The 25,383-nt window shown below is 45.8% G+C and overlaps 1 protein-coding gene and 1 long non-coding RNA gene across 2 annotated transcripts; one reads left to right on the top strand and one right to left on the bottom strand.

Moving 5' to 3' along the window:
- The first annotated feature begins 209 nt into the window (after positions 1-209).
- Positions 210-1,475, top strand: LOC116834098 (uncharacterized). The gene is made up of 3 exons (XR_004375869.2): positions 210-348; positions 780-928; positions 1,420-1,475. It is a non-coding gene; the product is annotated as an uncharacterized LOC116834098 (long non-coding RNA).
- A 35-nt stretch (positions 1,476-1,510) lies between these two features.
- On the bottom strand, positions 1,511-11,774 carry ALOX5AP (arachidonate 5-lipoxygenase activating protein). The gene is made up of 5 exons (XM_032795973.1): positions 11,652-11,774; positions 6,850-6,949; positions 5,757-5,827; positions 4,414-4,495; positions 1,511-2,413 (listed from the first exon to the last, which is right to left on the bottom strand). The coding sequence occupies exons 1-5, from the start codon at positions 11,719-11,721 to the stop codon at positions 2,251-2,253; spliced, it is 486 nt and encodes a 161-aa protein (XP_032651864.1). The 5' UTR covers positions 11,722-11,774; the 3' UTR covers positions 1,511-2,250.
- Between the last annotated feature and the right edge of the window lie 13,609 nt (positions 11,775-25,383).

The following is a 25,383-nucleotide window of genomic DNA, read 5'->3' on the forward strand; positions in this document are numbered from 1 at the left end:
TGTGTACTCCTGGGGGAATTCTGCGCCACAGCACAATGCAGAATTGTGCAGAAATTAACGTGTGTGCAGAATTTCCTTTCCCCACAGAAATGGGCTGCAGTGCTGCTAGCAACCACTCGGAGCTGCTGGACTTGGCAGACCCCAGCTTGCACACAGAAGACACTGCTGTGGAAGGGGAAAGGAGCTAGAGGGCTCCTGACAGCTGCAGTTCCCAGCATGCCCTGAGGGAAAGAGAGGGTGGCATGCAGGAAATTCTGTGCAAGCCTGGGACCAAGCATCAGACTGTTTCTCCCTCTGGATCCCTGGGCTCTGAGGGTGGGGGGAGGAGGATGAGTGTCTGGGAAAAGGGTAGGCTCACAGCTGGGCTCTGGGAAGGGAGGGGATGTGAGTACCTGGGTTGGGGAGGGGGAGGGCGCTGTTGGGCTCTGGAGAGGATATGGTTTGGCTGTATTGCCTAGGTGGGCTCTGGGGGAAGGGATTGTGAGTGTCTGGCCCCCCAGCTGGGCTCTGGAGGGAAGAGGAGGGCAGAGAAAGAGGAACTGTGTTGTTATAGGGGTTTCTTTAACTCTCTACTCCTGGGGGAATTTTTGTGCGTGTCTTTATTGGTACAGACATACCTGCTGACAGGTATTTTGAAATAAATTACCAAAATAATTGAAACTGATGTTATTATGTAGTGTTATTTTGACAAATAAAATTTGCAAGTTTTTGCAGAATTTTAAAATATTATGCACAGAATTGTTATTTTGGGAGAGCAGAATTTTTATTTTTTGATGCAGAATGCTCCTGGAGTACCCTATGATGTGACTGAAGCTGAGGTAATGTGGTATGGGGCAGCAGAAAAGCTGATTGCAAAGCAATTATCTGAAACATGCCATGAAGATTTGAAGCTAAGGAAGGGAAAAAAACATTTGCACTATACCAGGAGGTAAATTTTCTAGAGCTGTAAGTCAAAGTGTTTAGGTTATGCATGATCAATATTATACATGCTTCTGTTTTGTCAACATGTGTGTGTGTGTGAGAGAGAGAGAAACAGTAAATCAGTTGCTTTCTGAGGATTCCATTTGTAAAACAGCTCAACTCCCTCTCCCTCTCCCTCTCCCTCTTCCCACAGCCAATAATCTCCACCCCTCCCAGTGGGGATATAAATAGAGCTCTACTCACCCTGCACGCCTGTCAGCATAAGCATAAACATGGTAGCAATCTTTAAAAAGTGAGAGTTTTGTCTGTTTGCCTACATTGGCATCTAATCAAACCATCCCTTGATATTGACTTGTAAGGGCATGTTATCAGTGTTGTAAGCAGGGAATTAAACCCACTAATAGGGCAGGAGTTGTTAAATATGCATTCTTTAGATTGTGTTCATAGCTATTAGCTTGCAATACGGGCTCAGCCCTGCTTCTGCCTTTCGCTTCACAGGAAGTTTTGCCATTGATGGATCAAGCATTAAATAAAGACGACATGACAAACCACTTTCATCTTTTTAGATTGTTTTGTTTTTAATAAAGCAATCTGAAAGATAATGAAGTCTTATTTACACTAACATCCCTGTATACTCCTTTGGCAATTTACCCTACAGAGGCTTTCATGTAAATGAGATTCAGATCCAAACTGCAGTCATGCAGTACTAGGGGTTTGGTTCCCACTGACTGCAATGAACATTGTATATATGTAAGGATTGAGCTCTGGGTTTTCATGGCAACTGAAGATGAATGAAATTCGGCCAAAACATTTTTTGGCTGAAAAATGAAGATTCAGTGACACCAAAACATTTTGCAAATTCATGTCAACTTCTCCAAATTTTTTGTGTAAAAAAACCTCAAAAATTCCAAAAAGTTGATGAGTTTTGTTTCAACGGTTTTGAAATGAAACAGGTTGATTTTTCTATTCAAAATTACTTTTCATTTTGAGATTGCCTTCAATTTTATTTTTAAAACATTTAAAAGGTCTTTAAAATCAGAATGGAATGTTTTGTTTAACCTGAAGTGGTTTTTTGGTTGTTTCATTTTTTTAAAACCTTTTTAATCTGAAGAAGTAATTGGAAGGTATTACCCTTCCTAGGGCACACTGACTGGTCACAATAAATCATTTTACTGTAGGAAAAAGGTTAAATCAAACCACAAAGCCCACAGAGCCTTAGATTTACAGCAGTCTAAAAGGGTTTGTAGGTTCATTTCTTAAACAGCTGAATTATAGCTGCTTCTGGATATTGATCTGTAAAGCACAGTGAACCACTAATGCTGCAAAGCATTAAGGAATGAGTAGCAGTGGGGAGATGGTGTTCGTTACAGTTTTTATATACACTTCAAAATCACTTCCAAAAATGAGGACCAGATAATAGTTGAGGATCCCAGCAACAGACATAAGGAACAGGAATGATATGATGCGTTTTCCAAATATGTAACCAGGAGTGCTGGTGAGAGAGAGAGAGAAAAGTAATATACCAAGATTTATCACCTTGCTTGAAAAGTGCTCAACCTCTATAACTATCATTCAAACCACTTTAAATAGACCTCAGAAGCTCAGACCCATGGGCCAAATTCCTCATTGACTTGAACCCTTTGATCCCCTTTAATTTCAGCAGAGATGCACAGGTGTAATCAAATTGGGCCCCCCAGTGCTGAATTGATACTTCTTCATACTAATCAGTGCTCCATTTAAGAGACACATGTCTTAGCTATTAAATATGATCATGTCTGATCATATTTAAAACCTAATTCAATCACCTTGTTTTAATGGTATGTAAAATTTATGAGGGTCAATTCTGTACATCTGGATGTTACTCACATTAACCTTAATAGGAGCTGTGTAGACATCAACAGGAGAATGGACTCCTATTCTTTCACTTTGCAGATGGAGAAAGATAATCCCACAGACATACACTGAATTATCACTGTAAGCAGGAGCCTTTCCCCCACCTGCTCTGCAGACACAGTCCACAATGTGTGTCAAGTCCAAACTCCCCTGTTCCCAGAGTTTTGTTTTATTAACAAAGAAAAGAATAGTGAGATGATAGAAAAATCAGCTCCCTTACTCCACTCCAGCATCTTGGGGCTCTGCCCAGCCCAAATGCTGCCGTGTGTAATTCTTCTACTCCGATATGTACTTGAGCATCTGTTTTTTTGGTTTTTTTTACTTTAAGTATGTGAGATAATCCAGTAAACAAACCTCTTCTTTCTTTAACTACCAGTGGAATCAGTCTGTCAGTGCAGGTGTGTAAAATTAATAGGAGATAGTGATGGGAAAGTGGACCCTGTACTTTGTTTTATTTATCCCTTTAGTTGTAAACTCTGGGCACTTATACATAATTGATCAAAAACACAATAACCTACTGATCCAGATTGGCTCCAGAATAGATGGACATGGCTTGAAGGTTAGCAAATCCAGGCTATTTTAGCACAAGGACAGGGGTATGTGTTCCAGAGGCAAGAACCCCACATGGAAAATGTTTTGAAACAGCCCTTTTAAACCAGAGGCCCATTAGCTCTAGTACCTCTACCAAGTGAAAGAGAGAGAGAGGTGGATTCTCAGTTAGGCAGGTTCCAAGCCATTTAGGGTTTCATAGATCAAAACACCATCTTAATCTCCAGGCCTGATTACAAAGCTCTAGGGTGCTCCTAGCATGAAACATTGCTTAAGAAGCAGGCAAACATATTCGGCTCCATCTTAAATCATTCAAAATAGGCTTATCCCTGGTCTTGTCTGGGTTGAGCCTCAGCCATTTTGCCCTCATCTAAGCCCAGTCTCAACCAGACGCTGGGTAAGACATTCAAACACACCAGCTGGGGTAGGCAGAAATAGGGCTTGTCTTCATTGCAACGCTAACTCAAGTGATAGCTCGAGTGTTGCCTCTAACTACTCTCATCCACATACACAAACCCTTAATTTGAGTGCAGCAGTGTTTTTATTCTGAGTTGGCTGGACGGCCTGCCAGGGGGTGGAGTGTAAAGCTGGAGTTAGCACAACTCATCTGCTGCTAACACAACCACTCTGCAGTGTGGATACAGGCCGCTTGAGTGCTGCTAGTCCTCCAATGCCTTCCCACAATTACCCCTGTGTGCCCAGAAAGGACAGACAAGTTCTCCCACAATACATTGTGAAAGAATTCGTAAAGTGTCTTATCTTACTACAGCACTAAGAACCATGGGATGGGCCCCCAGAAGTCTTGGTGTCATAAATGAGTGAAGGCAATTCCAGTGTGGACACAGCAACTCCAGTGTTATTTCACAGTGTGGCTGCTATCACTTGAGCTGAACTAACTTGAGAGGAATAACTCAAGTAAAGATAACTCAAGTTAACTCTGCAGTGAAAACGTACTCATATACATATTGAACAAGAAAGGTGTCAAGATGCCCTACCCATGAAAACATTTATCACCCAAAACACTTGTAAAGCACTCCAGGGAATTCTTACCTTTGTGTCCTCTCTCCCAGATAGCCAACAAAGTACTTTTGCCTGACAAACAGATATATCAATCCAGCAAAGGCAGCAGCAGCTGAAAGGAAGATAAAGTAACGCATATTACAAGCTACCATCCAAGTCTCCAGTGTAGGCCTCATTATCCATAGAGGTCCGTATTGCTGTTCATGCTGGATGGGAAACTGGGGAAAGTCTGTATTCTGAGAAGCAGGACGAGCGGTGGGACTCAGAAACTGAAGAAAATTAATTATGTGGAGAATTGCACAATATTTCCCGTCACCTTTGCAGAAAACCTTGTGGGCCAAATTCTGCCTTCAGTTATACCTGAAAGTCAATAGGAGTGCTCCAGCTGTGCATGAGGACCAGTGCTGGGCCCAAAAGTAGGAGCATGCTCTGCTCTTCAATGAGCGCTGCACTGCATGCGCCCAAGAGCACAATCTGGGGTATGTTCTGGTTTCCCCAGAAGCCCTGAGCATGGGGCAGCAGGTCACTGCACTATCCCAGCAGCAGGCCAGACACCGTACTGTGGTCTGAAATTCAGTTTTCAGCACAAAAAGGGTTTTCTTGTGTTTTAACACTGGCTTTTTCCAGACCAGCAGGCCAAGCCCCTTCCTGAGCCCAGCCAAGAAACTTCTGTTACCCAGAAACAATGACTTACCCCGGGGTACAGCAAGGCACTCAAGTGTGTGCATGACTTTAAGCATATGAATACTCTCACGGAATTTAATGGGACTGTTACTCACATTCTTAAAACTAGGCACATGAGTAAGCACCTTGCTGAACTGGGAGCTCAGAAATGAAGGCTAGTCTAGAAGGCAGCAATGAGCAATGAAGCTTTCGCAAACACCCCTACACGCTGGACGCTATTTCCCTGCACCAGTCTGACAGCACTAATCTTCTCTGGCAGTGTCCTTCCAATCTGCCACCACTGGTGGATTATAGGAGGTTGAATGGATTGGCTACTCTGGGCCCTGTGCTCTGAAAGGGGTCTCCCAAAATGACCATGCTTCCATTAGGAACCCTCACTGTCTTGTCCACACCACAGCTGGGAACTGGTGCCCCAGATTCCTGACCAATCCGGGCTATGTTTAACCATGAACCATCCCTGTCTGTAATGTAAGTCACAGGAGAGAGAACAGCTAATACATTAGCAACTCGAGGCTGCAGGCGTTTCCTCTCTGCAGTCTGGCAGAGTAACCTCAGTCTGTCCCTTGCTGAAGCATGGGGAGGAGGGGTCAGGTCATGAGCCTTTTTAAGAGACAATATTAAACTGAACCTCAGAAGACACACAAATTATATATGTTTATATATAGAGAGAGAGTTGAAGTACATGTTACCTTGGCTACAAAGCAGCCCAGCACACCAAAGCACAACAAGAAACGTCGGGTATGCATCTCTGCAGTTTTGGCTAGGAAGGAATTAAAAAGGGGGAGTTAAAAACATACTGAGAAGAGGAAAACTATCCTTCTGCCTTGGAAACACAGTTACCAGCTTACATATGGAGCATCTGGAGAGTACCTCCCTGTTACCCCGGGACAACGAGGGGGGTCATCCATCTACCACGTCAGAAATAGCAGTGCAAAATGGATGGCGTGTGTGAAATCCATCTCCTGAACTGCTGCTGTTAATCATGTCTCACATATTAAATGCCTGACGCACTGTATCAGTTTGGGCAACTCTTGTAGCCCTGGTCCATATTAATCAAATCAGAATTAATCAAAACTCAATAATAAGGCAAAAGAGAGGATAGGAATCACAGCAAAGCCGAGGCTCTTGTAAAATCTGCCTGTGGTTTTTTTCTATAGCTTATTAAAAAGGAATTATTTATGCCACTTTGTTCATAAGGGAATGTCACTGTAGAGGGAAATATTCTTTTATGGGGCCTAGGATACACACCCATGCAGGGGAGTATATTTATGGATTGTAAAGTACAGAGCACATTGCCAGTGCTTAACAAATAAATAATGATGTAATTTTCTTTTCTTTCTTGGGTGGTAGTGAAATTCCCCTTTTCAAAGGCAATCACAAGTGACCACAAGAACAAAGCAGCCTGGCCTAATGGCTAGAGCACAGATCAGGGACGCGAGAGACCAGAATTCTATTCCCAACCCTGCCACTGATCTCCTGTTGGTCAGTTCACCTCTCTGTACCTCTATCCTGCCTGTTTAGACTGTAGACTCTTTGTGGCAGGGACTTTTTCTTACTATGTGCTTGTACAATGCTTACTACAATAGATTTCTGATCTTGCTTGGCACCCCGAGGCACAATTATAAAATAAATAATAATGACAATAAAGTACTCTGACATCAGTGAGGCCTTTCCATTGACTTCAGTGGATTTTGGCTCAGGCCACAAGCCAAGGCAAAGATTAACCTCAACAGCAAAGGTCTTGCTCTCTTCCCTACCCCACCATGTGGTTTGCATACTCACTTGGCAGTGAAGACACGCTCAAAGGCCGAAGATCCAGCCCGCTGGAAAGTCTTGCCATTATAGTTCTTGCTTTCATGCTCCACTTTGGTTGCAAAAAAGGCTGTTAAAGAAAGGCAGGGTTTGTTCTGAGGGTTAAACTGGACACGTTGTGCATGCTCAGTATAATGGGCTGCGTTCTTCACTTGACAGCCCTGTATCCCTCTTGGCACCAGAACGGTGTGCTGGTGTAAACAGGAGCAGAATTTGGGCCAACACATTCTCATCTAGGTTTAACCAAGCACTTGAGTTCACAAATGTGACATGTAGTCCCTTCTGAAGTGCCTACATGTTTTTCTGGGGGTCTGGCGGGCCTCACTTCTGAGCCCAGCGCTCACAAAGGAAAAAGTTTATTTGCTATTTTGTCTCCACATCACACAGCTCCATTCCAAACTGGGAGAACATTCCTGACATGTTCTGTTAAGCCTATTTCTGACCCCTCATTGGAAGAGATGTCAGATTTTACTGAGTTCTGAGAATCTGTCCCCTCCCCAGTGATAAGGAGGAAGTTTTGCCCTTTATCTCATTGGCTTCCATATGGGATTACTGGTCACAGCACCATCTCAAGGCTGGATTAACAACACAGCTGATTTGGGCTGCTTTTGCTAGGGCAGGCACCTGCAGAGGAAATAGCCATAACTGATGGAGTGAAAATCAAAGCTTAGCTATATCACAGTACCAATGTGTGGTAGATTCCTGTTTCCATTCATTTGGGTGGAAACAAGGGTCTGGGTGGCAGCTACACTCTGCTTTTACTTACCCCTTAATTGGGAAACTTCCACTTAAATCAGTGAGAGTTTCTCTGAATAAGGGATGAAGAAAAGCTGAGAAGGAACCTGAGGATATAGCTCTTAGGTATCGGTGATCTGTGTTGTACATCTATGGTACAGAGATCTCAAACACACACCCTTGAATTGTTCTGGGCTTGTGTTGGATTTCAAAGGACCTCTACCATGAACCCTTCCAAAAACTGGAACAGATTTTTCTTTTGCATGTCCTCCCCTGTCCCACCCTTATAATTTTGCTAATTTATAAATGCACACAGATTTAAATTTACTGCTAAACACTAGAGTCACATCTAGCCTGCTTTCCATGAGGATCAAAGACCCAAGTGGTTTTTAAACACTGACGCTTGTATATCCCGGGAGGGTCATCCACTACCACATTTTGACCTGAGTCATAAGAGTAGTTCAACAATGACAAATGGATGTAGTGTTATGCCAAAAAGGTGCGGCTGGCCTGCCATCAGGGGTCTTGTATGGAATCACAGACTTCTGAAAATAAATGGGTGTGCTAAAGCACTTTCCTTTGTGCCCAACTGTAGGTGCATCTGAAATCCTGGAGTAGTGCACAACAGCTGGATACAAAGCAGGGAGCTAGGTCCATTTGGCCAAGGGAAGGGTGTGGTGCTAAGGGGGGTTCCCCGGTCAGAATGAAGTGATGCTGGCTGGAAAGATGAAATACTTGGCCCAGACATTGTCTCCATTGAAGGCATGCAGCTCCTATTCATGGAAGTGGTGTGAAGCGTCTGGGTCCTGGCCAACTCCTTGCTAAGTGTGGACAATCAGATAGCATCAATTGCCAAGAATACTTTCTTTCACCTCCCAGCTTGCTGGGAAACTTCACCACTTCCTCATGAACCTGGCAACAATGATTTGTGCATTTGTCATCTCCAAGCTGGATTTCTGTAACTCACTGTACATGAAGTTGAATATGAAGACAATATATAGGCTCCAGCTGATGCCGAATGTGGCTGCCCCCCTACATGGCTCAGGCCACTGTAAGAACATCAGGCCTGTGCCCACATTTGTCCACTGGTTCCAAGTTAGCTTCTAATGACAGTTTAAGGCTGTGGTCCCAATTTTCCAAGCAATTAAGCCCCAGACATCAAAGAATTAATTTCATTCTTGAACCACTGTGACTGATGCACTCTTCTGGGACAGTGCAGATGTCAAAGCCCAGGATGAAGCATGGGAGAGCTGGGGACAAAGCTCTCTCTGTTGTGGGGATTAGTCTATGAAACACTTACAGAGGAGATCAGCTGAATCCAGAGTCTGACCATCTTTAGGAAATACTGCGAAACCTCTGTCTTTGAGACAGCCTTTCCACCTCAAGTGACACTCACAATACAAACACCCTTAACAACCCATTAAATCCTCTCCTCCCCAAAAAGTCCCACCCCAGCCTACCCCAATTAAAATTCTAACCCCATAAAGGCAGAAATGCCAGAGAGACTCCATTGAAGTCCACTTGGGACTTCATTATTGCTATCAATTTTACATGGAAGGTGTTCAGATGCTGTGGTGATGAGTGGCAGTATAAAACTCTAAGATAGACAGACACAATTGCCATACGACCTTGTTAAGAAGCAGAGCAGAGAGACTGCCTCTGCTTGGGCACAGCGCTGGCTGCAGTAGCTGGCCTGGGATTTCTGGAACAGCCTACGTTATGGATGTCTCTACTGCTGTTCAGGGAAACAGGACTTTGCGTATATTTCTGTGTGAAACTGATTTGTCATCCAAATAGCACTTTGCTGAACTGGAACATTAACATAACTTCTCCCATGTGTGTTGCTTGTTTTTTAATCTCATATTCCTATAAGGTATTTTTTACTCCATTTATCATCACTTTCATTATGGGGCTAACACCATAGATAAAAGACTTTGGGGGGGGAGGAAGGTATACAAGTCTGCCCTTACACTGCCCTTGATTGGTGGCAGAGAGCCGCAACAGAATACAGAGACAGGACCATTGGGAGTTACACACAATGGTCAAGTGCAGTGTTTTGCATGCCCTGAGTGTGTGATAATAACATCTGAACACGTTCCAAGGAATCCCATTTTCCTTTGGGTGACCTCATAGTGCTGGTTCCGGGTCTGAAATGCAAATTCAGCTCACTTTACCACTTTTATGATTATGCATTTATTTTTATACACACACACGGGTTACACACCTTGGTGCTTGCTACTTGTCCTTTGTGCCACTTCATGGAGCAAAGAAGATAGAGGGGAAGACTCACCTGTAGAGATCTGCTGCACATCCCCATGCCACTTGTCACATGGCTGTACTGAGGTGTGCCAAGGTGTGACCATAGCACCCCTCAAGCAGTTTTAACTTGCACCAGGAGCCAAATTAAACCTTGCTGCCCCCAGAAGCAGGAGAGGGGAAAGATGGTTTTCAAATGACATTTCCCCTCCTCCTCCTCCCCCCCCCCTCCCCCAACTTGTCTTACCCTGGATCCTGTGCCAAGCATAGTTCTTGCCAGACCCAAGGATTTGGATCAATAATCTGACAGTCAGATTTCAATGCTTATAAAATGTGCATGAGTGGAACAAGAAAAGACAAGTTTCCTGGATGGATTAAGTAAAGGAATTGTACTGGAAATATAGGTCTTTGGACTATGTCTCCCCAAACTCCTCTGGTAAAATAACAGGAAACATACCTGGGCACATCTATTAATAGATGTGCCTTGATTACCAGGGGCCAAATTCTACCATGAAATCTGAATGCACAACCACTAGTAATGATGGTTATTGACTTGCCGGTGCTGTACAAAACAGAGTAAGACACCGTCCCTCCTCCAAGATCATCATCTCAAAAACCTGTTCCTGAAAACACATAGTGGCTTCATCTGAAGGCAGAATTTGGGTATAAACCACAAACACATTACTTTTGTGAGAGATAAGAGCTCTCTGTCGGACTGCTCAGCTGCATTTTCACTCTGAATGTTGCAGCTCTGCTTGTGCCGCACCCACCGCTGCTGCCAAGCTAAGTAGCCCACGAATGATCTACCCCTACTGAATTCAGTTCCTAACACTGCACATGGTGCCTGATCCAAAGCCCATTGAGCACCATGGTCATCTTCCTACTGACGTCAGAGGGCTTTGGATCAGGCCCATAATGAGGAGGTCAGGTATCCATGTCTCAGGTTGCCATCTCACAATTCTCCTGGAACTTGGGGCAACATAAATGAGATCATTTTTTAAAAAATCACCCATCTGTGTGTCTCCTGGGTCAAGTTTTAGGGGATCGAATATGTATAAGACATGAGTGCCAAGTAAAAAGTTTGCAGAAGAAAAACATTTAGTTTGCCTAAGGAACCTTAAAAGAAACTGAGCTAAAGAGATTGATATTTCAGAGCTTATCTTATTCTAATTCCTCTGATGAAGGACATTTATAACATTCTCAGCCAAGAAGAGGTTAAAACTAGCAAACTGAAAGACTGAAGAATGAGTTTTAGGAAAGTAGGATAACTAGTCAATTTGAACTAGTAACCAAGTCAGAATCTTTTCTGGTATAATTCAGTTCAGTATCCTTGATCAGACTCATTTACACCCACTGAGGATCTGATCCATGTTTCATGTCAGTCGCTCAACTTCCCAACATCTTCCACATCCCAGACCAGTTCTCTGTTCTTGGACATATTTACAGAGATGCAGACAGTGGCTGATAATACTGACATACATTTAATAAACTTACTATAGTAAACCAAAGATCAGTATCTTGTCACTGCTAATATAGCCAGCCACTAGTACAAAAAAACTGTATGTTAAAAAGGGAACGGGGTCAAAAAAGTTCTGAAACCAAGCTTGCTCATATATGCACACACACATATATGCACACAAAGCCATATACAACAGGAGAAAAATATATTTAAAATAGGTCAATTTACATTTAATATTCAATGCATAATAGATACCAGGAATTTGCTACCCTCTTTCTCAGCGTCCTCTTTCCCCCTAAAATAAATGATTATCTTTTCTTACCATTTTGGAGAACACTGATAAGGCTGACTATTGCTAGGAGGACAATGCTCCCCAGCACTTCATGGTCCATTTTGGCAGCAGGCTTGTCAGAGTGGACTCTGTAGCCTTTTCAGCAGTGCAGCCTCAGAAAGCACAAGAAGAGGAAGTGACGGGCTATCTTATCTTGCATCATTAAATCTTTGTGATGGCTTCATAGCACCACACGACAGCCCCTCTTATTTAGAAGTATATCAGTGTAGTATGGCTGCAGTCCATATCTCACAAGCCCTTTGGCTGCCTTTTCCTCCATGTGTGGATTAAATTTATCTATAGATATTGCCCATAGCAACCTAAGGCAATTTGTTCATGATCCATGAGGATAAATACTGTAGAGAGACATCTCCTCTTTCAAAAAGCAGCGTAGTCACAATACCGAAGGTCACCTGTGACAATTCTAGGAAATCCAGTCAAAAGGAAATGGAGCTCTAGGCTGCAAGAAAGCAGCTGTGGTTGCCATGTCAGGGTCTGCAGGCATCCCAGTACTACAAGAGATATTAGGAGAAAATGTATTATTGAACAGTCAGACCCAGTCATTACTTCATTTTCCCTTATGCCCACCTGTAGCAGGACAGTTACCCTGCTCCTGAGGGAAAAGGCTAGGCTGATTGGGGAAGCAGCCACAGCTGGGGCCACACTCCAATTAGGCCACAAAAGGGCTGTGAGCCAGGGGCTGAGTCAGTCCCTCTAGGTGTGGAGAAAGACCTGGCTGCCTGGGAGAAAAGGGTACCTGAGTTGGAGCAGTATTAGGGAATATGGCAAGGGAGATGAGGAGCTCCAGCCTGGTAAACCCCTAGGGTGCAGGCCTTATGCAAGGCCTAAAGAAAGATACAGGGGTTAGGCAGAAGCAGTTGGCCAATCCTCCTTTGCCAGTGATGAGTGGTTTACAGACTGCAGTCTTCCCCAGTGAGTGGGGGCTAGGTGATGACTGGCAGTAGCCACTGAGACAAGGTGGGGATAGGAGGGGAGACCTAGAGTAGGGGTACTGCAGGGGCAGAACCCTGAGGTAAAGGGCATTGGGGTCTGGGTGGACATGGAGCCTGAGGCAGGTGAGCCACTGGGCTACAGAGGGTACTCTGGGCTGAAGTTGAGCTAATTTTCAGGATCACTAGTAGGAGGTGCCGTGCCAGTGAGTCTGTCTTCCTTGAATACAAATCCAGCAGTGGTGTTACGCATCTAATCACTCCAGGGACCTTAATGGGAATAACATATAGACCTCAGAGTCATAAAGCTAGAGCAAGGTGGATTTTTTCCATCCAAATGCCCAACCAGAAAGGAGGAAGGTGTGGTAAGTGTGGGTGTGAGGAAAGAACTACCGTTCTCAGAAAGAGAGAGATTCTAGGTAACTAAAGTGTCAGAAGAAACAATCTGAATAATAGACACTTAAGCAATTATGCAATAGAGTCGGATATTCTTTGTCACTGTATAAAGCAGGGGTGGGCAAACTTTTTGGCCCAAGGGCCACATCTGGGTGGGGAAATTGTATGCAGGGCCATGAATGTAGGGCTGGGGCAGAGAGTGTGTGGGGGTGCGTGAGGTGTAAGAGGGGGCTCAGGGCAGGGGGTTGGGTTGCAGGAGAGGGTGCAGAGCGTGGCAGAGGGTTGGGGTGCAGGAGGGGTTTGAGGTGCGGGCTCCTGCCCAGTGCCACTTGGAGTGGCTCCAGGGTGGCAGTGGCGTGCAGCAGGGCTAAGACAGGCTTCCTGCCTGCCTTGTCCCCATGCTGCTCGTGGAAGCAGCACATCCCTGCTGGTCCTGCAGGGCGCGGTGGGGGCGGGGGGCGGGCAGAGGGCTCTGCATGCTGCCCTCCTCCACAGGTACCTCTCCTGAAACTCGCATTGGCTGCATTTCCCCATTCCCGGCCAATGGGAGCTGTGGGGGGTGGTGCCTGAAGGCGAGTGGTGTGCAGGGAGCCCTCTGCACACACATCCCCACCCAGGGGCTGCAGAGATGTGGTGCTGCTTCCAGCAGTGGCGCAGGGCCTGCAGCACCATGGGGGTGGATATCCCACTGGCCAGATCCAAAGCCCTGACAGGCCGGATCTGGCCGTAGTTTGCCTAACCCTGATATAAAGCAATAGTCGTGTTTTTGGTTTGGACTGGCAGTCTTCTTACATGAAGAGAACACCATAACTGAAGTAACAGGTTATGGGTGACAAGCAATTATTTAAGAGTGGGTAAAAAGAGAGAAGATGTAGATCAATGCCATGAACATGATGGCTGTGCCCAGAAACACCCAGTTACTGTTTGACCCTGAGCCTGCAGCCATTACCATGTAAACAGCCTCTGAAAAGCTTCTTTTAGCTTCTGTCAGATTACTTTGATGCCTTCTCCTAAAGTGTTCGCCTAGAAAGGCTGATGTGATCTGACACACACTGTCTGTAATGATTCTGATCTCTTCAAATTAACAGACCTATTCTCATGGGAAACGATTTCTTAAAAATGTTCACCCATGTAGGGATTTAACACTAATGCAGACATGACTTTTAATGCATTTATGTCAGGGATAAATCTTATATATATTCTTATATGATCCTTCTCACCACAGGAATCATAGGATCTGAACGTCCTGAATGGCCAAAGCCCTGTTGGGATTGGCTAGCTATGCCTTTCTGGTGATGGCACAGCTGTGAACCAGCTCCCAGTGGCAGCATAGCTCAAGGCTGATCTATATTACACAGTTAGGTCAACATAGGGCCACTTATGTTGACCTAATTATGTCAGTGTCTACACTACAGCCTTCCTCCCACCGATGTAATTTTCCTATTACACCGGCATTATAACTCCACCTCCACCAGAGGCATGAGCTTATGCCAGTGTAGTTAGGCAACACAATGTCTATGTAGACGTGGAGTCCTTACATGGGCTATCTTGTCCATTTCATGGCAGGAGCTGTGAAATGGACAAGAAAGCCCTTGCTCCCCTGGAAAGCTGGGTGGCTGGACCCTGCTCTCAGCTGGTGGAAGCCCAGGCGAGAAGCAAGGGTGGATTTGGACACCTGAGGTGAGAAGCCTGAGTGGTCCCCTGCCTGCTCCCCACCAGGAGCTGGGCAGAGTTGTCAATTCCATGACTAGGGGAGTGGGCAGGGAGGGGCTGAGAATCCAGGGCGGCTGAACCCCACTCCTCAGTGGCGAGGAGCCCTGGGCAGCTTCCCCAAGCTCCGGGTGGGAAAGGGGGGGATGGACGAGAAGCCCCAGGGCAGCTCAGCTCCCAAGGCTGTCGCTGATGAGGATGCGCACCGCCGACCCAAGGAATTTAGTGTGGACATGCACCATGTAGTAATTACTGCTGTGTCTGTAAGTCAACCTAACTTAGGTCAACTTAGGTTTGTAGTGTAGACATGCCCAGATACTTTCGCTCTCCTCTGACAGTACAATTATGGCTTCCAAAGTCTAGCTAGGTGTTTTTAGCCAGACTAGTTACTCAAATGCAAAGTATGAATGGACACTTCAATAGCATCCCTCATACAAAACACCTCAGAATGGTCAGATATGCAAATGATCAGCTGTGCTGTGGTTCTTGCAGTTAGAGCTGTGGTAGAGAGGGAAGAGTTGCACCGTACCCGCCCTGAGGCAGTCACACCACTTCTGTGAACAGTGTTTTTGCACCTCTTTATAGAGGTGCAGCATGGAGATGATTAATGTTTGCATCCCAGTTTTCCATGACAACAGCCCCATTAATTGTCCTGCACAGTAAAGCACCCCAGAATGTCTACTGATCCCTGGCTTGTGTGGGTACCTTTGGAAATCAGACCCATTATCTGCAGTGAGCTGGTGCTGTGCAGAAGGAGTGGATCCTGCCAACAGATGGGCCTAGGGTGACCAGATAGCAAATGTGAAAAATCAGGACAGGCTGTGGGGTGTAATAGGTGCCTATATAAGCAAAAGCACCAAATATCAGGACCTCTGGTCACTCTAGATGGGCCTCTCTCCCAGGACCTCGTTGATGGGGAGCATCCTGTGTTATAACTAAGCAGAGAACTCTTTCCTACAGATAGAAGAAGTGCTAGATCCTGTAACACCCTCTCCCTGGATGGATCATCACAAGCAGGCACTGAATCTGGGATCTCTGAATCTAAAGCCACAGGCCTCTATTGGCTGAGCTAAAAGACCTCTCTGTCTTAGTCAAGAGTTCTGTAGGTTCATTGACCTCTTTATGTGGCTCAGGAGGGGACAGGGTGCCGCACTGAGCTGGTATAGGCTACACAGTAACATAGGTGGTCAAAGCCTTGAGGTACTTCCTGGAGCACCGTATACTTTGATCACCAACCATGGGCCTCTAGAATGCCTGTAAATGATGGAGATCAACCCCAGCTGACATTGTGGTATATAGCTCTGCAGCCCTATGCTTTCTCAGTGCACCATACAACAGGCAGAACCCACAGGAGTACAGACTGCTTTTCCCAGGATGAGAGAGGCTTGCTGACTGAGGACTGTCAGGGCCATCTTCCAGTGGGTAGGGAATATATGCCTGTCATGGTAAATGCACTGCAGCCTGTGAAGGGTTACTATATTGCTGCCTGTCACTTGGTGCAGTGGAGAAGGGTATATAAGGAAGAGAAAGCTAAGTTAAAAGGGGTCATAGATGAGGGTGTATCCTCTTTCCCTACTTATGGCAGAGAAAGCCTCTGGGGTTTGTTACCCTCATTTCAATTGAGTTTTTTGTTTGTGACCATTTTTTCTGGCTAACAAACAATGCCCTATGGAAAGTGCACTACAAAGGAGTTGGGTGTGGAGTTTGATCCCCTTCTTTGATTCATCTGTTTGTTGCGTGTGTGTGTGTTGGTAGGGGAGTATCAGTGTTGTGAGTATATTTTTTCATATGGTGGAAAGACTTTTTTGATACTTTTAAAAACCTGAACTTCAGGTCCTGACTCCTGAACACAGCTGTGTGGGTAGCACGCTGCAGCATAGCTGGCACTTGTTCTGCTCTGTGTTGTCCTGCACATGCAGCACATCGACCATGTCTTGCTCTGCTGCTCCTTGTCCATTGGGCGGTGTGCCAGCTGGGCTCCCCGCTACTGTGCTTCGGACCACGAGCAGTGTGCCAGATGGCTCCTGCTCTGTGTGTAGCATGCTGCTAAGCCCTCATCTGCCACTGGCGGCTGAAACCCCGTAAGCAAGAGGGATCCATCAACTGAGGGCCAAGATCTCACCAGCAGGGAGGTGAAGTGTTATGTTCTGGGGCTCCATGCAGAGCAGTGAGGGATTGTCACCACCTGCCCTGTAACTCTGGGAGCCTGAAATGCTCTGCTGCTGTAGTTCACAGTCCAGACACCAGCAGACAAACATGCCAGTCACACCCTGAATGTCTGTGGGCCATACACCCTGGGAGCAGCACCTCTGGCCCCTGCAGCCTGCCTATAGCACAACAGGGCCACGGGCTTGGTTACTACTCCAACATACTCCCCCTCCTGAATTTTCCCAGAACTGTGTGCCCTGAAGTGTCCAGCCCTCTTTTGCATCACTCAGAGAAATAATAAGGTTTGCTTGCTCCTTTAAAGAGACAAAAGCACATCACAGCTTATTAACTTAACTGGGATTAATACACCCTTCCTTTTAAACATAACACAGACTTCATTTCTAGTAAAAATAAAACAAATTTATTAATGGGATATAGGTTAAGCGATGCCAAGTAACAGGACTAAAGTGAGAAAGAATACAAACACAAAAATACACTTTTTAATGGCAAAGACTTAACATGCTACAGCCTTGGCTCAAGGTAGATTTCTTACCAGTCTGTTTCCTTTCCAGCCATGGCTGACTTTCTCTCAGCCAGGACCCACCACAAAAGTACAAGGTGCTGGTTTCCCTCTTCTGACTAGACGAAAGATCTTTGCCCAAGCAAGTTTCTCACCTATGTTCAGTTCCCAGAGCCCCATTTCTCAGCTTGGAAGAGCTTGGGCCCCTTGTCTGTCTAGGCATGGATGCCAGGTATGACTTTTGTCTTTGCTTGTATCTTCCAAAGTTCAATGACCTTGTTTCAAGAGGCAGGGTGACCTCATGCTGTTCTTCTCTTCCTGTGGCCTTCCCATCCCCGTGCTGATTTCAGTGTAAACGCAGCTTTTATTGTTTTTGGTCACACCTTGCTTAATTTCTTTGGAGACAGGTAGATACTCAGACAGCAGGGAAGGCAGCTAAAGCCTGTTTCTCCCTTGGTTTGGTCACAGATTGTAAAGTATAGTATCAATGAGTATCCATGTTTCCTTATGTAGTGTTCATTTCACAGTGATATTGATCAGCATTATTCATAAACCAGCTCACTCAATACTGGGGTGAAAGTAACTTAAAGGACGTACCAGTACGCAGAGCGTCCGGGGTCCTGGTCAAGGTGGGAGGGTGGCTCTGGGCCTCTGGAATGGGCAGGGCCTCAGGCAGAAGGGGTGGGGCTGGGGCCAGACTGCCCAGCCAGCCCTTCAGTGCTGCCCAGCCTGTGCCACCTGGGGTTCTGTTGGCAATTTAAAGGGCCAGGGGCTCCGGCCACTCTTGGGAGCTCCAGGCCCTTTTAAATTGCTGGCCCAGGGGCAGCTGCCCCTTTTGCCCCCTCCCATCAGTGGCCCTGCCGGTACAGTTGGCTGTGTACCAGCAGTCACTTTCTTACCGGTACACACCAGCTTACTTTCACTTCTGCTCAATGCACTTTTATGATACAGTAGTAATGTAGACCAAGAGTTGATTCAATTGGTTATCACTTGAGGTTCAGTCCTTGACTTTAGGCCAGTAAACCTTTGCAATGTATTATTGGAAAAGTAAAACCCAGGCCAAACTTCTCTCTCCTGCTGGGGTGTGGACATCAAGCTGTCTTCTCTCCCACTTGTTATCATGATAGCTATGTTTTCTGACTATGTAAATAGCCCTTCATTGTCTCTCCCTGATGACCAGGCTGGTCAGAGAAGCAAACACATTCCTTTGTCTATGGCAATCCTGTTTATCAACTCCCCCTGACATGCCTCGCTTAAACACATGTGGCATCTTATCTCCACCTGCTTTAAAACTGTACGTTTCTTTAGTTCTGTCCCCTCCCAAATGGATTCTCTCCTACTCTCTATTTCAGTCAGGGCCGGTTCCAGGATTACTGCCGCTCCAAGCAGCCAAAAAAAAAAAAAAAAGCTGATCGGCAGCACTTCGGCAGCAGCTCGATCGTGCTGCTCCATTGTTCGGTGGTGGGTCCTTCACTGAGACCCGGACATGCCGCCCCTTTGTACTGGCTGCCCCAAGCACCTGCTTCCTTAGCTGGTGTCTGGAGCCGGCCCAGATTTCAGTGATGGTGCAGAAGGGGAGTTATTTCCCCCTGTGTGTGGAGAGTTGAGGAGCAGGGAGAAGTATGGAGGTGGGAAGGTGTTCCCCTTGCCTTCCCTGAAGCAACTTTATATTTGGGGAGTAGGGGGAAGACCAGGAACTGGTTCAGTTGCAAACACTGGCAGATCAGGGAGAGGGAAGTAGAGGGACACTCTCTAATCTAAGCACTCACGGCTGGCAATTTAGCAGTCTGAGGTGCATGTGCACTAGAGCCAGGAAACAGAAACAGGCTAATCAACCTTTGGAATAAGAAATGAGGTAAAAGTTACTGAAATAACATGGATTGATCATGGGGGAAATCAGAAAAAGGGACTGAAAAGATGTTGAAGTAAATTTGACTTTTAGGTTTCAAGTTCATCCCTCATCACCTCAAGCATCCATCAGATCATCTTATTCTTGGGGACAGGTGAACTGGTTCTGATTCATAGGAGCCGGAGATGGTAAGGCTGGGAGGTGGGGTTACTGTATTGGGAGGGACTTAGCTTTAAATACTGCCTCCTTTCCTTGTACTTATTAGAACTATCATGTCGATTTGTAGTGATGCCAACTGAAAAGTGAAAACCATATGATGCTTTGTGCCCCATCAATCCACAGTTGTTTTTGAAGTATGTTATTTTAGTGAGTGACTTATTTTGTGAATGTGTCTTCCTAATTGCCGAGTAGTTCTTAGTATAGGTTTTACCGCTTCAAATGTTGTATAGCACTGGCTGAAAATTAAAATATGGGTGTTTTGTTTGCTATATAAGCAGATTCCATTTGGAGGATTTTCACACTAAGAACACTACAATTTAGCATCCTCTTGTTAACTTGCTTTAAACCATGCATTTGCATTTGGGGTTATCAGCAGAAATAATTACAGTAATAAGATTAGGTGCAATGTATAAACTGTATCTCCCTTGCCATTTACTGTTACAGCTATAATAGAAAGCAGCGTTACAACACTGTCAATATTTCATTTAATTCTATTTTTCATTTGGGATGGGTTTTAGCAAGTCTGACAAGAAAAATTAAACAGCAGCAGATTGGAGAGTCTTCATCCTTATTAATAGCCAAATTTTACTTTTTTAAAATGCCTAAAAAATCCAAGATTTTTAAGGGTCTAACTAGCCCCTGGACTTCTGGAAGGTTGTTTGTTTTTTAAATAGTAACATCCAGGGCCTGCAAAATACCCACTTCCCCCTAACAGACCCTAGAATCAGCCTTGATGTTGGGCTATGCATAATGTTGTGGCCCAGAACAAATTTACCATGGAATGCTGACATTTTTGGGTGGTCTTCAATGCAGATAGGGAGCTAAGTCTAGATACGTGTGCTAGTGTAAGCAGCTGGTACAGAAAAGTATTTCATATCTAACTGACCATCTGGTTTTTTCCCAGGTTTTATCTCTTGTTAAATTTGGGTTTTAAAAAAAATCAGGTGAAATAACACAATAGCAATTTGAGAAGTTTTTTTTTTTTCCCCCCAAGCTAAAATTATTTATTTTTCCCGGGAAATATTATCAGCTAGATTAGGTCTCGGGGGTTATATTTTGTAGCCTATAGACTCCCAAACTGCAAATGGTATTTAGGGATGGAACAAGGTTGTTAAGCAACCTTTAATCTTAGAGTGAACAGACAAACCCATTGCTTAAAATGCGTATGAGGTTAAGTCAAAAGAATAGTTTTGTAACCGATATATTGCCTAAGAGGAAACCAGTGCAATGAACAGGAGGCAAGAAGTTTATGTGGAGATTCCTCAGTATTGTTAAATACTGTAGGAAGTAGCTACATACCCTTAACAGCGGAGGAAGCAAATACAGTTACAATAGTTATGGAACACATCCCATGACATACAGCAAACATTCATTCAAGTGCATTTAGTTATTCAGTGAGCAGAACAGCATAACAAGAAAATCGTGTATGTTTTTACCATACGTGGACTTTAAGATCAGCTGATGTGAGCAGGATGGGCCTTGATATGCAAAGAAAAGAAGTCCCAGAGTGCAGGAAAGACTTAATGGAGTGACAGTTATGGGACCTGAGAGAGGGTTTCTGTGCCTCACTGCTCCACATTCTGCCACTGGCTTCCCACAGAATTTCAAATCAAGTTTAAGGTCGTGGTTCTTATCTTCAAGGTGCTTCAGGGCAGAGCTGTAACAAGGAATTGCGCCTGAGTCAAGGGCCAGCTCCAGGCTCTTCTATAATTCAATAGCGGGTCTCTGAGTCCCTGTCAGAGGGAAGGACCTGCCGCCGAATTGCTGCTGAAAAATGAAGTGGTGTTGGCAATTCGGTGGCAGGTCCTTCCCTCCGAGAAGGACTCAGAGACCCGCTGCTGAATTGCCGCCGAAGAAGCAGCAGCAGTAGAGCTGCTGCCAAAGCACCACCGATTGCAGTAGATCTGTGCCCCTCCGCTTTGCGTGCCTGAGGCAAGTGCCTCACTCGCCTCAGCCTTGTTACAGCACTGCTCCAAGGCCAAGGCCAGGGCATCTAAAAGATGGACTGAAGTTCTGAGATTAAGACCGTGTTCAACAACATCCCTCCTCTGGCACAAAAGAGCTCTCAACTATAAGGGTAAAGCATGTGTGTGGGAGACAGAACTTTCTCAGGAACTGGTCTGAGGGTACGTCTACGCTGCACGATTATTTCGAATTAGCTTAAACCGATATTACAAAACAGATCTAATAAAATCGGTTTAGCGTGTCCACAGTGGGATCCCGAAATCGATTGTTTGCGTCCATGGTCCAAAGCTACCATCGATTTCAGGAGCGGTGCACTGTGGGTAGCTGTTCCTCAGCTATCCCATAGTTCCCACTTCCGTGTTGAGAGCACAGTGCCTGATGGGGCAGAAAACACTGCCCCGGGTGGTGCTGGGTACAGCCTCACCCCTCCCTTTGTGAAGGCAGCAGACAACCCTTTGGCGCCTTTTTCGCGGAGTGCATTGAGCAAACGCCATAGCACAGCAATCTTTCCCTTTTTTTTTTCACGTGGTGGTGGGGGGAAATAAACTGAGGAGCTGTTCCCTGAACCACGCCAGACACTGTGTTTGAACCTACAGACATTGGGAGCTCAGCCAAGAATGCAAATAATTTTCAGAGACTGCTGTGGACTGTGGGATAGCTGGAGTCCTCAGTACCCCCTCCCTCCCTTCATGAGCGTCCATTTGAGTCTCTGGCTTCCCGTTACGCTTGTCACGCAGCGCTGTGTATCCTGGAGTTTTTTATTCAAACGCTTTGGCATTTCGTGTTCTGTAACGGAGCTGGATACAACAGATTTGTCTCCCCATACAGCGATCAGACCTAGTATCTCCCGTACGGTCTATGCTGGAGCTCTTTTTCGATTTCAGACTGCATCGCCAGCCGTGCTGATCAGAGCTCCACGCTGGGCAAGCAGGAAATGTAATTCTAAAGTTCGCGGGGCTTTTCCTGTTTACCTGCCCGCTGCATCCGAGTTCAGATTGCTGTCCAGAGCGGTCAGTGCTGCACTCTGGGATGCCGCCCGGAGGCCAATAACGTCGATTTCCGTCCACATGAACCCTAATCCGAGTTATCACTATCGAATTTAGCGCTACTCCTCTCGTTTGGGAGGAGTTCCGAAATCGATTTAAGGAGCCGTTTAACTCGATATTAATGACAACATCGTGTGAACGGATACAGCGTTAAATCGGTATATCAGCCATTAAACCGATTTAAAGTCGCAGTGTAGACCTGGCCTGAGACTACACAATAAACTCCCCTGGGAACTAAGGACCATCACAAACCTCACCACCTTCTGCTCTAAGTACTGGGCACATTCCTTTGAACTTGCACATAGCAACATGTGTATTAAAAAATCCACAACCCTAAAACCCTATCAAACAAGAGGCTGAGAGAACAACCAACATGTTGCAAGTGTGTAGTCTTGTGTCTTAATGCCCTACTGGAAGGCACTCAGATACTACAGTGATGAGCTTGGTATAAGAAGCTACATCAAACAGTACAGAATATTGGGATGGGGGGAGAACCATCTGACCACCTGCATGTGTGAGGGCATGATGGGAGGAAACAGAAGCAGCTGCCTCCACAATCAAGAAGTTTCTTCAGATGAGGGTTCCCATGCTGTGGAGACCCAGTGCGTTTTCCAAAAGATGGAGTGGGCCAGTTAGCTGTTTCCTGCAAAGACTTTAGGCTATGGTAAATGTGGTGCTGAGAAGAGGACTTAACAAGCCCTTTCTGAAATTCAAGAAGTGTTTGATGTGTGGGAGGGACATCAAGTAGATTCTTGGTCCCCAGTATTTGCACTGAAGGGCATGAGCTTCTTTACAAATATTATGGATGATTCTTAGAGGCATGGACAGAGTCTGGCAAAGGAAGGGGCCCCGTTCACCAGAATCAAGTCGAATGTTGTCTTTGTAACAGACTGCAGTTCGGCCCGTCTTTACTTCAGATCACAGAGCTCAGAATTGGCAATGCTCTTTCACCATCCCCAGCAGCCCTCAAGCCCCTTTCTGTGCTCTCTATGATTTCACGTCACAGGCTAACCAAGGGAATTCTACACGTTTCCAGCATGAATAAACATACCCGAGCTAGCTTGAACTGAGCTAGCACACTAACAAGAGAAGTGCAGCTCCGGCATCACAACCTGTAGTAGGGGCTAGCCCCCGGGGTATGATCCTGTCCGAGACTCTAGCTAAGTTCTGAGGCAGTTATCCCCTCCCCCAGCCCTGACTGCACTTCTATTTTTAGGATGCTAGCTTGACCAGAGGTACCCTGAGTGTGTATATTTGAGATGGACATTACACTGCCAGCTCAAAGTATAGACATACCCTAGGTTACAACCTGCTAATCTGCTCACCTGTAGCAGCTTTATCTTCAGGCACTGAGAGCAGAGCTCAAGGCAGGTACAGCTTTCACAGGGTATGTCTACACTATGGGATTATTCCGATTTTACAGTAACCAATTTTTTTAAAACAGATTGTATAAAGTCGAGTGCATGCGGCCACACTAAGCACATTAATTCGGCGGTGTGTGTCCGTGTACCGAGGCTAGTGTCAATTTCCGGAGCATTACACTGTGGGTAGTTATCCTGTAGCTATCCCATAGTTCCCGCAGTCTCCCCTGCCCATTGGAATTCTGGGTTGAGATCCCAGTGCATGATGGTGCAAAAACAGTGTCACAGGTGATTCTGGGTAAATGTCGTCACTCAATCCTTCCTCCTTGAAAGCGACGGCAGACAATCATTTCGCGCCCTTTTTCTCCTGGATTGCCCTGGCAGACGCCATAGCATGGCAACCATGCAACCTGTTTTGCCTTTTGTCACTGTCACTGTATGTGTACTGGATGCTGCTGACAGACATGGTACTGCAGTGCTACACAGCAGCATTCATTCACCTTTGCAAGGTAGCAGAGACGGTTACCATCCCTACTGCACCATCTGCCATTGTGAATTGGCGATGAGGTGATGGTTATCAGTCATTTTGCACTGTTTGCATTTGGAAATTGGCAATGATGGTTATCAATCCTTTTGTACCATCAGCTGCTGTCATGGGTGCTCCTGGGTGGCCTCGCTGAGGTCAGCTGGGGGCGCATGGACAAAAATGAGAATGACTCCCTGGGTCATTCTCTTCTTTATGTTTTGTCTAAAAATAGAGTCAGTCCTGCCTAGAATATGGGGCAAGTGTACTAGAGAACCAGAGAGCACAGCTGCTCTCTGTCAGAGCCCCATAGATCCCTCCAGCTGCTATGATAGTCCAGACAGGACATTAAAGAGTGGAGGGGAGAGAAATGCAGCCTCCAGCTGCTATGATAGTCCAGGGAATACAGAATCTTTTCTTTAGACATGAAGTGGGGGGGCGGGAGCTGATGGAGCTCAGCCTCCAGCTGCTATGATGAGGATGGTTACCAAGCCTTTTGCACCATCTGTCGGGAATGACCAGGAGTCATTCCATTTTACCCCAGGCACCATGGCCGACCTCACCGAGGCCAGCCAGGAGCACTCACGGGATGATGAGATGGTTTTCCGCCATTTGTACCATCTGCCATCAGGAAAGGAAGGGGAGGGTATGCTGCTGTTTCAGCGCTGCAGCACTGCGTCTGCAGCAGCATGCAGTAGACATACGGTGACATTGAAAGGCGAGAAACGATTTTTTCCCCTTTTTTTTCACGGGGGGGGCGGGGGAGTAAATTGATGAGATATACCCTGAACCACTAGGACAATGTTTTGACCCTCAGGCATTGAGCTCAGCCAAGAATGCAAATGCTTTTCGGAGACTGCAGGGACTGTAGGCTAGCTGGAGTCTCAGTCACCCTCTCTCCCTCCATGAGCGTCCATTTGATTTCTTTGGCTTTCCATTACGCTTGTCACGCAGCAGTGTGCTAAGTCCTGTTGTGGCCTCTGTCTATTCTAGCCTGGAGATTTTTTCAATGCTTTGTCATTTCGTCTTCTTTAAC

Source organism: Chelonoidis abingdonii, chromosome 1 (assembly GCF_003597395.2).
Source record: "Chelonoidis abingdonii isolate Lonesome George chromosome 1, CheloAbing_2.0, whole genome shotgun sequence".
NCBI classification, from domain to species: Eukaryota; Metazoa; Chordata; order Testudines; family Testudinidae; genus Chelonoidis; species Chelonoidis abingdonii.

Coding starts and splice junctions, on each gene's coding strand:
- ALOX5AP (XM_032795973.1), bottom strand. CDS start 11,721: ATGGACCATGAAGTGCTGGGGAGCATTGTCCTCCTAGCAATAGTCAGC. Junction 5,828..6,849: donor GAGCGTGTCTTCACTGCCAA/GTGAGTATGCAA, acceptor ATTCCTTCCTAG/CCAAAACTGCAGAGATGCAT. Junction 2,414..4,413: donor CTGGGAGAGAGGACACAAAG/GTAAGAATTCCC, acceptor CTCTCTCACCAG/CACTCCTGGTTACATATTTG.